The sequence below is a fragment of the Oncorhynchus masou genome, chromosome 27 (assembly GCF_036934945.1).
Source record: "Oncorhynchus masou masou isolate Uvic2021 chromosome 27, UVic_Omas_1.1, whole genome shotgun sequence".
Lineage (NCBI taxonomy): Eukaryota > Metazoa > Chordata > Actinopteri > Salmoniformes > Salmonidae > Oncorhynchus > Oncorhynchus masou.
Window position 1 is genome coordinate 19289934 of NC_088238.1, and position 16935 is coordinate 19306868.

The window sequence follows — 16935 nt, forward strand, 5'->3', positions numbered from 1 at the left end:
ATTTTACAAGATGGCTATTGTTGATATTCTAGAGTGGATTTGATTGGACTCTTTTCTCTTTTCTCTTTCAAAGGGTCAAGATATGTCCACTCCGGCTTCCCAGAGTGGTCTACGGCCTGTTCTGATGATGACATTCTTACTGGGCTTATCCTTCATGTACTACAAACCCCAGATCAAGTTCCTCTCATGCCCTATCAACCAGGCATCCCACTTGGGAAAGGCTTGCTGTCCTCCTTGCCCTCAAGTACGTAGGGTAAGGAACCAGATGGTGAACCAAACACACCCTGCCCAGACAACCATTCAGGATGACTATCCTTTTGATCTGAACCCCTTGATCACACCTTTGACACAGACTCTTGTGCCTACTTTAACATCAAAGGCTGTCACCTAACAGTGGATAAAAACCTGTACAGAACGGCGCACGGTGTCATATTCCACCATAGAGACATCCATGGAGACCTGAAGAACATGCCCCAAGAGCAACGTCCATGGTTCCAGAAATGGGTGTGGTGGAATGCAGAATCACCGGCTAACACAAACAGGATCCCTGGTGTTGACCACTTGTTCAATTTGACTGCCAGTTATCGACTGGATTCTGATATCAAGGTTCCATATGGGTCGCTCGTCGAGGTAACCAGTGAGGATAAAATCTTTGAGCTGCCCAAGAAGGACAAATTAGTCTGCTGGGTAGTGAGCAACTGGAACCCAAACTACAAGAGGGTACAGGTGTTCAACGAGCTCAGTAGGCATGTCAAAGTAGAGGCCTATGGGAGACATTTTAGTAGATACCTAGAAAACAAAGTCTACTCAAAGACGCTGTCCAGCTGTAAATTCTACCTGGCATTTGAAAACTCCATCTACAAAGACTATGCTACAGAGATGCTGTTCAACGCTATGAAGGTGGGAGAAGTGCCCGTTGTTCTAGGTCCATCCAGGGACAACTTCGAGCAATTTATCCCTAGCGACTCTTTCATCCATGTGGATGATTTCTACTCTACAGGGGAGCTGGCAAAGAAGCTTCTCTTTCTCGACCAGAACAAGGAAGAATACATGTGGTACTTCACCTGGTGAAATAACTTTGAAGTTCAACAAGGGTATTTTGGACTTGAGCACACCTGTCGCTCGTGATTACATTCGAAGAAATAAAGGATACAAAACTTTTCATAGCCCCAAATCCATTTATTTAGATTAAGTGACCCATTTGTAGTGGTTGACAATGTGGCTGTGTGAAGAGTATTGTATGCTGGACGAAAAGGGGTGGAATGGTTTAGGGTCGTTCCACCAATTTGGTACTTTCTTGAGAAGTGTAACTTGGTAAAAAAATTATAATAATACTCAGTTTTTCACCACAAAACACTAGAACATTTCCAAGAAGAGGAGAATCAGCTCACCTGCTTTTACACTGATTTGACTGTTAATGTTCAAAGCTTCTTTTTTTTAAAGAAAAATATTTGATAAGGAATGGTTTTTCACCATATTAAAATGAGAGTTCAGTTCACGTTATAAGGTAGAGGTTTAAAATGAGAGAACTAAATCACAAATGTAACTTCAGAAATGACTGTCAATGCAACAAAATGACTAAGGCTTTAAAATGATGGGGAAAACTTGGAGAAATGTTGGGGTTAAGCGGGTTCAAATCTTCCTAGAAATCAGAGAGTGCACGGAGGGATATTTTAGCACGATAAGTCTTTATTCATATAAAAAAAATCTGTTATTGAATTCTGTGGTCTATATTAAATGGACACTTCATTTAATATAACAGGGTCTTAAAATGCAATGCAACAGCCACTCTTTCTGGGATGCACACAAAAGGGGAGCATAGCTTCAACCTCGTCAGTCCATGTCATGGAAAGAGCAGGTTCCTACTGCTTTGTATACACACTGAGATATAGGCGAACAAATGCTCGACATAGGCGAACAAATGCTCGACCTGCAGATGAGTATGAGGGGGGAGTTTCTGTAGATAAAGGCTTGCACTCCTTTTTGTATTCGTGTTGGCTGTTGCTGGTAGGTGCACTTGATTCAGAAGCCCTGTGGACCGGGTAAGCAAAGTGTTCCCATTTTGAACCATTTGTCTGAAAACATACTCCCCCTACCTGGTGGACCGGAAGATATGTGGCTAAATCGAGTGCGGCTACTGCGCTGGCCAATCGGATAGCTCAAATCATAGTACCTACAACGCTTCCACAGCAGTTTGATACTATAGGAATTAAGGACTTTTAAAACCATGACCCCAGAGAGACTGTTAAAGAATACAGCAAATACCTGCTGTTTTTATGAGTTAGTTCATGTTTAAGTTTTTATGCCGCACTGTCAACACTGTTTTTATTCAACACTATTACAAAACACAATATGGGGTTCTCCCTACTTCCACTTGACTGCAGCTGAAATGAATGAGTAGCCAAGTGTTTTGATAGCCCTGAATTTGTATTACTATTAGCAGGTTGTCGTGTCAACTTTAATATCGAGGAATATTTCATGTTCTCTGGTCATAGGAACAGCATGAATTTGTGCATAACAGATGAGGCATCATAGGCAGATGAGGTGCGACTCGACTTTCGCCATCAGGCGGAAGATGGTGTCCCCTCTCTGGTCAGTCTCACCCTTTTGTACTTTAACTATTTGCACATCTTTACAACACTGTATATAAACATAATATGAGATTTGAAATGTCTTTATTCTTTTGGAACTTTGTGAGTATAATGTTTACTGTACATTTAGTTAATTTCACTTGTTTATCTACTTCACTTGCAATGTTAACATGTGTTTATCATTCCAATAAAGCCCTTGAATTGAATTGAATTTAACATTGAGAGCAAGAACCTTGAGAGGCAGTCCCTCTGCTGCTCTCGCCCTTCACTGAGACAATGCCTTGTTCAAAACACCTGGAAACTCCCGACTTCAGTGAGTTCAAGACAACTGGGAACTCGACCCCACTAGGGAAAATCATTTTGAATGGTCGAATTCTCGGGTATCTTTCTAGAGCTCCGACTTTCCGACCTGAAGATCACTGACGTCATGATTTGACCTAGTTTTTCCCCCAGTTCCCAGTTGTCTTGAAAGCACCATGACCATCAGACGGAGGTACCATGAGTCCAGTAAAATAAAAAGCTAATTATTCAATGCAAGGTCCTCAGTGTCTCACAGTGCTACACCAACTGATCTACATTGTTTTCAAATTCAAACAACCACCCACCGAAGCGCCAACGACCAACAAAAAGACGAATAAAAAGACGACAAAAACAAAGGAAAAACAAGGCAACAATGCAGAACAAAAGACATCCAGGACAATATTCAACACCACAAGGCCAACTGTGTGTGTTTGTATGCATGTGTGGCCCTATTTACATATGTAACAACCTGTGTGTGTGTGTGTGTGTGTGTGTGTGTGTGTGTGTGTGTGTGTGTGTGCTGCGAGTGCTGCGATCGAGCGCTTGCATGGCATCAGCCTCAGCCAGATGTAATAATGTTGTTGTTTTTTTTACCCTTGACTTTCATATTCGACTGATCTATTGGTCTGAGAAATACAATATTGGCAGGCCAGATATAGCCAATATGCTGTGATAAAGCATTAGGCCTACTGCCCAAACATCATTCCTACAGAACTGTTTTTATTAGGTTAATGTTACATTGTTTAAGTCATGTTAAAAAACATCTGAGTGGTAAATCTGCTTGCTTTTTGACTGCGAAAGTGATCTTGACTCAAAGGTTGGTGACCACTGATTTGGGGTTTCTATAGCTAGGTTTCCAACCAATTGACAGTTTTCCATGCCAATATTCTAAAATCTGCATAAATACAATATAGGCATTTTCCCATCAGAGTTGTTTCCATCAAATTGACATGTTGCAGATAAAAGTCTGCATGTAAATACTTAGCGCACATACAAATTACTGTAGCTGTTAAATTCCCATATACCGTAAAGTAGGGAGAACCGCATATTGTGTTTTGTTAAGGGATTTTTATCAATAACGACTAATTATGTATACATTTCAATCAGGACTGACTAATCAGAATACTATTATGTTACTGTATAGATGTATGAATTTTCTTTTTAATCCTAGTACTGAATATAATGTGTGTAAATGTAATCAAGAATTAGAACAATGACTGTCTGTTCCTTGGTAGAAACGAATCAAGGTAAAAATCTGTTGTTCTGCCCCTGAACAAGGCAGTTAACCCACTGTTCCTAGGCTGTCATAGAAAATAAGAATTTGTTCTTAACTGTCTTGCCGAGTTAAATAAAGGTAAAATAAAATAATAAATACATGACAGAGAAAAGAGGGGGGAACGTGTAATATGACTCGTTACCAAAATGTATTAAATGTTACCCACATTAACATCATGTAATGTAAAATGTTAGCCACATTATCATGTAATGTAAAATACGACCCATATTAACATCACGTAATGTACAAGTGCTGTTCTTGAACATCATACTGTTTTGTATTTTTTGAGATAATTGAAATTGATGTGAGAATGCAATGAATTTGAAATGTTGTTTAAAGATTTGTGGATATTTGTGTTAATGTTGACCACCTCACAGCAGCCACACCATTTCATGGATGAGTCAGACAAATTGAAACAGGTAAGGTCACTTGGGAATAAAAATAATAAAATGCTTTTCTTATTCTAGTTACATCAGCTTAAGATCTCATCAAACCAGTTTTAAGCATAGGGGTATGACCGTGGTGTTGATGCAGAGGGAACACCCCCCTATCCACATCGATGGAACAGTGGTGGAGAGGGTAGCAAGTTTTAAGTTCCTCGGCATACACATCACAGACAAACTGAATTGGTCCACTCACACAGACAGCATCGTGAAGAAGGCGCAGCAGCGCCTCTTCAACCTCAGGAGGCTGAAGAAATTCGGCTTGTCACCAAAAGCACTCACAAACTTCTACAGATGCACAATCGAGAGCATCCTGGCGGGCTGTATCGCCGCCTGGTACGGCAACTGCTCCGCCCTCAACCGTAAGGCTCTCCAGAGGGTAGTGAGGTCTGCACAACACATCACCGGGGCAAACTACCTGCCCTCCAGGACACATACACCACCCGATGTTACAGGAAGGCCATAAAGATCATCAAGGACATCAACCACCCGAGCCACTGCCTGTTCACCCCGCTATCATCCAGAAGGCGAGGTCAGTACAGGTGCATCAAAGCTGGGACCGAGAGACTGAAAAACAGCTTCTATCTCAAGGCCATCAGACTGTTAAACAGCAACCACTAACATTGAGTGGCTGCTGCCAACACACTGACTCAACTCCAGCCACTTTAATAATGGGAATTGATGGGAAATGATGTAAATATATCACTAGCCACTTTAAACAATGCTACCTTATATAATGTTACTTACCCTACATTATTCATCTCATATGCATAAGTATATACTGTACTCTATATCATCAACTGCATCCTTATGTAATACATGTATCACTAGCCACTTTAACTATGCCACTTTGTTTACATACTCATCTCATATGTATATACTGTACTCGATACCATCTACTGTATCTTGCCTATGCTGCTCTGTACCATCACTCATTCATATATCCTTATGTACATATTCTTCATCCCCTTACACTGTGTATGAGACAGTAGTTTAGGAATTGTTAGTTAGATTACTTGTTGGTTATTACTGCATTGTCGGAACTAGAAGCACAAGCATTTCGCTACACTCGCATTAACATCTGCTAACCATGTGTATGTGACAAATAAAATTTGATTTGATTTGATTTGATGTTGTGTCCAGCTTTTGTCAGGTTCACAATCCAATGTAAAATTAGCATAGGTTGTTCTTCAAATGGAAAGTGAACAAGAAAGTTACTTCGATATGTCCATACAACTGGCATAGAAATTATATACAACTCAAAACAATGAACTTGGAATACAACAGGGGTAATAACTTACAGTACAACAAATAGTAGAATTCACACACTACATGAAAGATACTGTACAAGACCAAAGAATTTAAAGTTGTATGGATGCTGACACAAAATTGTTGAGGGCTCTATTTGTCAGGTAAAATGACCTGTTGATGGTGTTGATGCAAACACTACGTACTGTAGGCTACTCATTGTCGAGGGGGTGTGGACCAACCATTTAATTGCTCCTTCTTGTATTATATACAGTGTCTCTGACAGCTTTCAGCAATAATAAAAAATGATTAGAAATCATTAGAGAGAATAAACTATGCTCCAAGTTCACTTTTTTGAATGTGGAGTTAGGTCTAAATAACTATGATAAAAGTGGACTCATACTTTGATAAACTTCCTGCCTGCATCAGAAAACCAGGTGAAAGGGAAACATAAATAGCAGCCACACCTTTACCTAACCTGCCGTCTCTGAGAGTAGCTCGGCACAAGGCGTTTTGCTGCGTCATTCAGTCACTCACTGATCTCTACACCTGGATGGTATACGTAGACAGTGTGATACAATACTTCATCTTCTCCTGGCATTGTGGATACCAAGGTAAGTTTGATAACTTGGCTCGGAGGAGGAACTATTCATTATATTAGAAGTAATGACAATGTTTTGACTGGTTATGTATAACTGTTACTCTAAATAAGAGCATTGTGGGTAATCAAAAATCATACGGAATCTTGTAATTCACATTGATAAACTATTTTAGTATTATTAGTACTATTTTATTTTAGTATCTGTTGATTAAAGACGACTTTGCCATATTATGATATAGTATAATAAGTGACCAGAGATCTTTTTGTGACAAGGCTAAAGAAAAGGAAGTTAATGAGGAATGGGTCCTAGTTAATGATTGTTATGATTTTAGACATTGATATGAGTTTTATGTGGAAACATGGTTGTACAGGTTGGTCTTGTCCAGGGGATTGTTAGTCATTGTTTGAGACGTATCGCTCAAAGTGCACTTGGCGTATTCACAGGGTAGCACAAGTGTACTTTGTTCAAAAATTGGGGTGATGTTATAAAATATGTATATTTTTTTAACTGGAAAATACTCTTCTGGAACATTCCAGACAGATCACACACAGTAGCTCCCAACAAAGCACTCAAGAGCCAATCTAGAAATGTACAAAAGTACATTAATTTAGCCTTATTCTAAAATTGATTAAATAAATGTTTTTCCTCAGCAATCTACACACAATACCCCAAGCCATCTCATAAATACTCCCATGCCTCAGCTGGTTTGACTTGTTCCTGCCACTCAGCTAGTTTCTGTGGCTCAGCAGAAGCGATCGTCCCGCTCCTGGTCCTCAGGATCATCCCTCTGGTCGGTGTCCTGCGGCAAGAGCCACGCATCAGGGAGGGGGTACTGTCACGTCTACTCCTGCTGCTCTTCTCTGGCGCTCGTTGTCGCCAGTTTACACATTATTACGCACACCTGTCACCATCATTTCCCGCACCTGCACCTCATGAGACTCGCCTGGACTCCATCACCTTCCTGATTAACTCCACTATATCGGTCACTTCCTTTGGTTCTTTCCTCAGGTGTTATTGAATCTGTTTCGTGTCTGTGCGCTTTTTGTGTTTTTTGTTTTGTACTATTTACTATTACCTTTGCACTCCCTGTACTTGGTTCCTGACTCCCAGCGTACACATTACACTACAACTTCATTGGAGTTCACTTGTGGTAAATTAAATTGATTGGACATGATTTGGAAAGGCACACATCGGTCTATACAATGTCCCACAGTTGGCAGTGCATGTCAGAGCAAAAACCAAGCCATGAGGTTGAAGGAATTGTCCATAGAACTCCGACACAGGATTGTGTCGAGGCACAGATCTGGGGAAGGGAACCAAAACATTTCTGCAGCATTGAAGGTCCCCAAAAACACAGTGGCCTCCATTATTCTTAAATTGAAAATATTTGAAAACACCAAGACTTTTCCTAGAGCTGGCCGCCCGGCCAAACTGAACAATCAAGGGAGGTGACCAATAACCTGATGGTCACTCTGACAGAGCTCTAGAGTTCCTCTGTGGAGATGGGAGAACCTTCCTGAAGGACAACCATCTCTGCAGCAACCCACCAATCAGGCCTTTACAGTAGAGTGGCCAGATGGAAGCCCCTCCTCAGTAAAATGCACATGACTGCCCGCTTGGAGTTTGCCAAAAGGTACCTAAAGACTCTCAGACCATGAGAAACAAGATTCTCTGGTCTGATGAAAACAAGATTGAACTCTTTGGCCTGAATGCCAAGCGTCACGTCTGGAGGAAACCTGGCACCATCCCTACGGTGAAGCATGGCGGTGGCAACATCATGCTGTGGGGATGTTTTTTCAGCGGCAGGGACTGGGAGACTAGTCAGGATCGAGGGAAAGATGAACAGTGCAAAGTATAGAGAGATCCTTGAAGAAAACCTGCTCTAGAGCGCTCAGGAACCCAATCTTAACATCTCTGGAGAGACCTGAAAATAGCTGTGCAGCAATGTTCCCCATCCAACCTGACAGAGCTTGAAAGGATCTTCAGAGAAGAATGGGAAAAACTCCCCAGATACAGGCGTGCCAAGCTTGTAGCGTCATACGCCAGAAGACTCAATGCTGTAATCGCTGCCAAAGGTGCTTCAAAAAAGTACTGATGTAAAGGGTATTTATGTAAATGTGATTTTTCAGTTGTTTTTTAAAATAAATTAGCAACAATTTCTAAAAAGCTGTTTTTGGTTTGTCATTATGGGATATTGTGTGTGGATTGATAAATGTTTTAATCAATTTTAGAATAAGGCCGTAATGTAACAAAATGTGGAAAAGGTCAAGGGGTCTGAATAATTTCCGAAGACACTTTTATATGGAGACTGCTTCGTTCCAAGAAAAAAGGGTTCAATACATGTAAATTAAAAAAATATGTTTCCAATCTTTCTTATATCGCTCAGATACTTCAGAACACTTTTTTTGGGAGCCTCTCTTCCACATAGTGAATCTGTTATTCAACACGTTTGTTTGGGCTAATAGTGGTAAGGCCAAATACAATTATGAAAATATATATATATATATATATATTTTTTGTAACTTTAAGAGGTCTTCTAAATCAAATTGTAAATGATCCTTGGTATGACCTTCTTCAAACGATTCCATGTAGATTAGAGTGTGCCTCCAATCATCAGGCCCCTGAGGACTGCAGTTGTCCATCCCTGGTGTACACTGTTTTCTGTACATACTGTATACATTGTCATACAGGATAGTCCGACTGTCCTCGTGAATGCTGAATTTATCAACAGCACTGAACGACGCCTTAGTTTCACTAGTGATGCATTTTACATTCTTTGTTCCCTGGTGTATTGTCATATAAATAGTTAATGTGCTTGCTGAAATTAATTAATATGTCACCAGCTCTAGCGCTTAACGCTAGACAATCCTGGGATCCTTGGACCCCCCTTCGGCCATCCTTTGAAAGCCAACATTATAACAGTCTAATGAATACATTTAATATATCATATCATTTTATTAAGTTTATGGAGGTCTTAGGTAACATTAGAATATGAAAGAAAATGTATATGAAAGAACACCATAGCATGTTAATTTGTTTGTAGGTGCAGGCTATATGAACAAATTAAAAAACACTAAAACCCCACAATTCAAGTGTTAATTGATTTCAAATAAACACTGTCACAAAGATAATTAATTTGTTAAAGACAGGTCTTAAGGAGCATCATGAATTTAAGGGAAAGCATTTCAAAAGAACAGAATGGCATATTTTCTATTTAAATATATTACTGTTCTTTGAGTGTTGAGTTCACGTGGAGAGGCATGGATGGGATCACTGTTATTCAGAGTTGTTGAGTTAAATGCAGAAGACACATTTTGGTTGAGTCATTCCGTTCTAGGTATCCCTCTTTCCCTTTAATTTAGCTCAAAAGTTACATCTTCAAATATATAGTATCTCAAAAGGTCATTTTTAAGAGTTGTGTGGCAAGGATAAGTGATTTGGAACTGCATAATCTGCTCTTTCTGATACTATATAGACATCAAAACATCTTATCTGCTTGTGATTTGTAGGAGAATTTGAAAAAAGTTACTTTTTGGCCCATCTTTTACCTGCCTCTGTGTCAATTCCAAGCTGCAGATGTTCATTGGATTTGTCATATACAATTTAACAATTGATAATATTCTCACTCATCAGACTATTGTCAATTTAATCTTGTCTTTATTATATATGTGGGAAACTTGTTTTGATATACATAGTTTAGTGTGAGGACAGACGCTGGGAGACGAGAAGCAAGTACAGGGAGTGAAGATATAATGGATAAACGGACATGAAAAAAAAACAAGATCAATGTCTGGACGGAGAACAAAACAACATTAATGCAGACATGGTGAAGAAAAGGAGGAAGTGACAGATATAGGGGAGGCAATCAATAAGGTAATAGAGTCCAGGTGAGTCCCATGAAGTGCGTAATGATGGTAACAGGTGTACGTAATGATGGGCACCTGACACCCTCAAGCCCAGAGAGTGGGAGTGGGGGCCATCATCAGCTGCACAGGCTGACTGCCAAGGAATGACCTGCAGTGATTAATATTATAGGATATATTAAATATATTCATTTATAACACAAATTATTTCTGTCCACTTTTAGATTCTGACAACAACAGTGTGTTAAAAAGAATAATTTAGGAAAAGTTAAGGATGGGGGACATTAAAAAGGCTTCTGTTTTGAGTCAACATGACGCTATTGGCTCTCCTAGTGTTAAACCGCTTGAGCTATCAACACTAACTCATCTTTGGAATACGCAGACTCCCTGTCAGCAGGTTACTTGAAGATATTTTTGATACTATTTATACTTTTTGTACTACAGCCATATTTGCATAAAACGCAATGCATTAAAATGGCCATAAACTTCAATGGTAAAACATTTAAAATTCTAGATGCTACATCAGGCTGTCCTAACTTCAAACTGTCTATAACCTTTACAATTTTAACCTTAACAATATGAATTAGAATACATTTGCATAAAGCTTTCTTGATTTAATGCCGACTATCTATAACAACACAATGTAAGACATTTCAAATGTGACTTTTTAAAAACTATATAGACACACCAACCCAACTTTCACATGCACAGGCTATATAATACATTCAAGCAATCTTTCTATCTAACTACTTTTTCAGCTATAACCAATCACTACCATTATTATAATGTATTTCACATCCATAAATACTTTTAGTTGTTGTTGATACTCTAGAGTGGTTTTGATTGGTCTCTTTTCTCTTTCAAAGGGTCAAGCTATGTCCACTCCGGTTCCTCAGGGGGTTCTACGGCCTGTTCTGATTGGCTGTTTTTTTATGGCATGCTTCGTGGGAATATTCTTAATTTACTACAAACCCCAGATCAAGTTCCTTTCATGCCCTACTGACCAGGCATTCCACGAGGGGAAGGCTGGTTGTTCTCCTTGCCCTCAAGTAAGTATGGCAGGGAACCACACAGGGCAAAAAACACACCATGCACAGACAGCCATTCAGGCCGATGATGACGGAGACACAGACACTATCATTTTGATCTGGATGTGGCCATTTGGTCATGCCTTTGACATAGACTCTTGTGCCTACTTTAACATCAAAGGCTGTCACCTAACAGTGGATAAAAACCTTTACAGCAAGGCGCACGGTGTCGTATTCCACCATAGAGACATCCATGGAGACCTGAAGAACATGCCCCAAGAGCAACGTCCATGGTTCCAGAAATGGGTGTGGTGGAATGCAGAATCACCGGCTAACACAAACAGGATCCCTGGTGTTGACCACTTGTTCAATTTGACTGCCAGTTATCGACTGGATTCTGATATCAAGGTTCCATATGGGTCGCTTGTCGAGGTAACCAGTGAGGATAAAATCTTTGAGCTACCCAAGAAGGACAAATTAGTCTGCTGGGTAGTGAGCAACTGGAACCCAAACTACAAGAGGGTACAGGTGTTCAACGAGCTCAGTAGGCATGTCAAAGTAGAGGCCTATGGGAGACATTTTAGTAGATACCTAGAAAACGAAGACTACTCAAAGACGCTGTCCAGCTGTAAATTCTACCTGGCATTTGAAAACTCCATCTACAAAGACTATGCTACAGAGAAGCTGTTCAACGCTATGAAGTTGGGAGCAGTGCCCGTTGTTCTAGGTCCATCCAGGGACAACTATGAGCAATTTATCCCAAGGGACTCTTTCATCCATGTGGATGATTTCTCCTCTACAAAGGAGCTGGCAAAGAAGCTTCTCTTTCTCGACCAGAACGAGGAAGAATACATGAGTTACTTCACCTGGCGAAAGAACTTTAAAGCCCATCGGTGGTGGTTTGGACTTGAGCACGCCTGTCGCTCATGTGATTACATTAGAAGAAATAAAGGATACAAAACTTTTCATAATCTAAATAAATGGTTTTGGGGCTAAGTGACACATTTGTAGTGAGACATTTCCATGTAAAAGGACCTATAAGCACCAACCTGTGAAGTTCAATCAATACAATGTTTTATAATGCCATTTTTACATCTGCAGTTGTCACAAAATGCTTCTACAGAAACTGAATCTAAAACCCCAAAAAGCAAGCAATATAGAAGCACGCTGGCTAGGAAAAACTCCCTAGAAAGGCTGGAACCTAGGAAGAAACCTAGAGAGGAACCTGGCTTTGGTTGTGGCGGGTGGAGATTATAAGAGTACATGGGCATTAAGGCCAGATCAAACATATATAGGCGACCAGTAGGGTCAAATTCTAATTATAGTGGTTATAGATGTCCAGGATAATGTAGCGTGAACGGGTCAGGGTTCCATAGCCACAGACAGAACAGCAGAAAGTGGATCAGCAGCACGACAAGGGAGTCCGTCCGGTGCACAGGTCAGGGTTGCATAGCTGCAGGCAAACAGCAGAAGCTGAATCAGCAGCACAACCAGGTGTTTCTGGTTCTCAAGTACCCCCAGCAGTACACATTTTCATTGGAACACTGGACAAACACACCTCATTCAAATCATTGAGGGCTTGATGATTAGTTGACAAGTTGAATCAGGTGTGCTTGTCCATGGTTACAATAAAAATGTGTACTGTTGGGGGTACTGGAGGGCCAGGGTCGGGAAACACTGACTTAAAACACAAAACCAAATCTATATCCATTGGAGTTGCTTACCAATGGATATAGATTACCAAGAAAACAGTGAATGTTCCTGAGTGACCGAGCTACATTTTTGACTTAAATCTACTTGAAAATCTATGGCAAGCCCTGGAAATGGTTGTCTAGAAATAATCAACAACCAATTTGACAGAGCTTGAAGAATGTTTAAAAGAATAAATGGCAAATGTTGCACAATCCAGGTGTGGAAAGCTCTTAACCCTTGTTCACAATGCAGGCCTTAATGCTCTAATCTGTTTTGGAATACTGACTCTCCAAACAGCAAGTTACAAGTGACCAAATCAGATCTATGTGTGTTCAGACAGCAGTCATTTGCTGACAAGGCTATGCTAGTTGTCATAGTAATGACAGGTGTGTGTGTGTGAGAGCAGTAGTGTAGGCTGATTGGTAGTAGTGCTTCCTTTCACTCAGAATTTGTATAGCAAGCTAAAGTGACAACAATGCCTGCCATGGACGTTTCCCAGTTGATTTGAATGTTTAAAATCAGAGTGGAAGAACACTTTTAAAGCCTCAAAGGATAAGATGATCCAACTTGTCAAACTGTCAACTGAGTAGCTAGCAAGCAACAAGATATGCCAAATAACAGTCTAAAAAGCACTTGAGGGCATATAAATCACAAGTCACATGGCCAGGAATCCGATTTGTATCTTTTATTTAAAAATATATATATTTCACCTTTATTTAACCAGGTAAGCTAGTTGAGAACAAGTTCTCTTTTACAACTGCAAACATGGCCAAGATAAAACAAAGCAGTGCGACACAAACAACAACACATGGAATAAACAAGCGTACAGTCAATAATACAATAGAAAAAAAGAAACTCTATATACAGTGTGTGCAAGTGGCGAGAGGAGGTAAGGCAATAAATAGGCCATAGTAGCGAAGTAATTACAATTTAGCAGATTAACACTGGAGTGATAAATGAGCAGATAATGATGTGTAAGTAGAAATACTGGTGTGCAAAAGAGCAGAAAGTAAATAAAAACAATATGGGGATGAGGTAGGTAGATTGGGTGGGCTATTTACAGATGGACTATGTACAGCTGCAGCGATTGGTTAGCTGCTCAGATATCTGACTTCAAACCACCTACGAAGGCTGTTCAGATTGCGGGAAAAATAACAGATTCAAATCGGATAAGCAAATAAATATGATTTGGGACACTTCATACTTCATACCCAAACATGGGGCGGCATTGTAGCCTAGTGGTTAGAGCGTTGGACTAATAACCGGAAGGTTGCGAGTTCAAACCCCTGAGCTGACAAGGTACAAATCTGTTGTTCTGCCCCTGAACAGGCAGTTAACCCACTGTTCCCAGGCCGTCATTGAAAATAAGAATTTGTTCTTAACTGACTTGCCTGGTTAAATAAAGGTAAAAAAAAAAAAAAAAAATACTGCCAAAGTGAACATTGCTTTAGAGACCTACCCAGAAAGTCACATAGCTGTATATCACTGCCAAAGGTGCTTCTACAAAGTATTGACTCAGGGATGTGAATAATTATGTAAATGAGATATTTCTGTAATTAATTTTCAATTCAAAAATAATATATTTGTCATTATAGGGTATTTTTTGTAGATTGAGGGAAAAAATATATTTAATCAATTTTGAACTTCAGCTGTAACACTATTTTTGTTTAAAATAAATAAATAAATAAATATATATAAGTCAAGGGGTATGAATACTTTCTGAAGACACTGGGCCCTTTCCAAAGTTACCCCTAGACAGGGCAAACCACACCCGATTTTCCAAAACACAACCCCCACACCAACATAGGGATAACAACAGACCACTAACTTACTACCCTGAGACAAGGCCAAGTATAGCCCACAAAGAGTACAGGAAGGATGGGAGAGCTCAAGCAAGCCAGTGACTCAGTCCCCGCAATAGGGTCAGAAGAAGAGAATAGTACAGGTAGCCATTTAATTAGCTGTTCAGGAGTCTTACAGCTTGGGGGTAGAAGCTGTTAAGAGGCCTTTTGGACCTAGACTTACCGCTTGCCGTGCGGTAGCAGAGAGAACAGTCTATGACTGGGGTGGCTGGAGTCTTTGGCAATTTTTAGGGCCTTCCTCTGACACGCCTGGTATAGAGGTCCTGGATGGCAGGAAGCTTGGCCCCAGTCATGTACTGAGCCGTACGCACTACCCTCTGTAGTGTCTTATGGTCGGAGGTCGATCAGTTGCCTTACCAGGAGGTGATGCGACCGTTCAGGATGCTCTCGATGTTGCAGCTGATCTGAAGACCCATGCCATATCTTTTCAGTCTCTTGAGGGGGAAAACACATTGTTGTGCCCTCTTCATGACTGTCTTGGTGATAGTTTGTTGGTGATGTGGACACCAATGTGGACACCAAACTCTCAACATGCTCATGTAATGTAAAATGTGTCCACATACATAATGCAATGTAAAATGCTGTCCACATACATCATGCAATGTAAAATGCTGTCCACATACATAATGTAATGTTACATGTGTCCACATACATCATGTAATGTAAAATGCTGTCCACATACATAATGTAATGTAAAATGATGTCCACATACATAATGTAATGTAAAATGATGTCCACATACATCATGTAATGTAAAATGCTGTCCACATACATAATGCAATGTAAAATGCTGTCCACATACATCATGCAATGTAAAATGCTGTCCACATACATAATGTAATGTTACATGTGTCCACATACATAATGTAATGTAAAATGATGTCCACATACATCATGTAATGTAAAATGATGTCCACATACATAATTTAATTTAAAATGCGTCCACATACATAATGTAAAATGCTGTCCACATACATAATGTAATGTAAAATGCTGTCCACATACATAATGTAATGTAAAATGATGTCCACATACATAATGTAATGTAAAATGCGTCCACATGCATAATGTAATGTAAAATGCTGTCTACATACATAATGTAATGTAAAATGCTGTCTACATACATAATGTAATGTAGAATGCTGACTATTAACATGATGACGCTGTTCTCTATTGTTAGAATTGGAATGGAGGTGAGAAAAAAATGCCTGCAAAAAATAGGGTAAATACAATAAAACATTTTTTTTAAAGTATTTAGTGGATTTGAAAATCAAGTTTACAAAATTAATGTTTTGACAGCCTCACAGGAGCCACATCAGATCAGTTCAGAAATTGCCCTCATTCACCAATGCCCATATAGGAGATTGGGCCATTGTCGTTTTTCTGCTGGTCAAACAGAGCAATCATTTTGCATGTATGTTTTTGCATTGTTTACCTACCAGCACAAAACAAAATAAACCATACAACCTTACTGCACAGCATAGACGAGTGGCACAGCGGTCTAAGGCACTGCATCTCAGTGCAAGAGTTACTTCAAACTACAGTTCCTGGTTTGAATCCAGGCTGCATCACATCCGGCCATGATTGGGAGTCCCATAGGGTGGTGCACAATTGGCCCAGTTTTGTCCAGGTTCGGCCGCCTTTATAAATAATAATTTGTTCTTAACTGACTTGCCTAGTTAAATAAAGTTCAAATGTAAAAAATAAATAAACTGGTTGTGTCCTTACTGTGCCTTTGAGTATCCTTGATAAGGGGAGGTGACAAATAAAGTTGTGAGAGGAATTTTCCACACGGTTATTGCTCTCTCGGGATCCCTGGGACGTCCCTAACCCCTCCCCCATTGAAGTTGTAATGTAAAATGCTTTGGGGTTAGTTATACATCTTTGGATAGGGTTTTAGGGGTATGGACGCCCCAAGGATCCCTGATAACACGTTCGAGATGTCATGTACTGGATACGAAATATAAAAAACAATGTATGTGGCATCATGTATTGTTGAATGTTTTGTTAAAATGTACTTAATCTTTCAC

The 16935-nt window shown here is 39.9% G+C and overlaps 2 protein-coding genes across 3 annotated transcripts; both read left to right on the forward strand.

Moving 5' to 3' along the window:
• Window positions 1-324: 324 nt before the first annotated feature.
• On the forward strand, window positions 325-1104 carry LOC135515404 (4-galactosyl-N-acetylglucosaminide 3-alpha-L-fucosyltransferase 9-like; the record flags this gene model as incomplete). Its single annotated transcript, XM_064939080.1, has 1 exon — window positions 325-1104. A coding segment is annotated over one exon (747 nt), but the record flags the coding sequence as incomplete, so codon positions are not given.
• A 5078-nt stretch (window positions 1105-6182) lies between these two features.
• LOC135515714 (4-galactosyl-N-acetylglucosaminide 3-alpha-L-fucosyltransferase 9-like) lies at window positions 6183-16617 on the forward strand. 2 transcript variants are annotated; one of them, XM_064939404.1, is made up of 3 exons: window positions 6183-6472; window positions 10156-10333; window positions 11190-16617. In XM_064939404.1, exon 3 carries the CDS (start codon window positions 11199-11201, stop codon window positions 12345-12347), a length of 1149 nt encoding a protein of 382 aa, XP_064795476.1. In that variant the 5' UTR covers window positions 6183-6472; window positions 10156-10333; window positions 11190-11198; the 3' UTR covers window positions 12348-16617. The 2 variants fall into 2 exon arrangements, with proteins under 2 accessions (XP_064795476.1, XP_064795475.1); XM_064939403.1 differs by lacking the exon at window positions 10156-10333 and having other exon boundaries at window positions 6184-6472.
• The last annotated feature ends 318 nt before the right edge of the window (window positions 16618-16935 follow it).

Excerpts from the sequence above, each read along its gene's own strand:
- LOC135515714 (XM_064939404.1), top strand. The coding sequence starts at position 11,199 with ATGTCCACTCCGGTTCCTCAGGGGGTTCTACGGCCTGTTCTGATTGGC.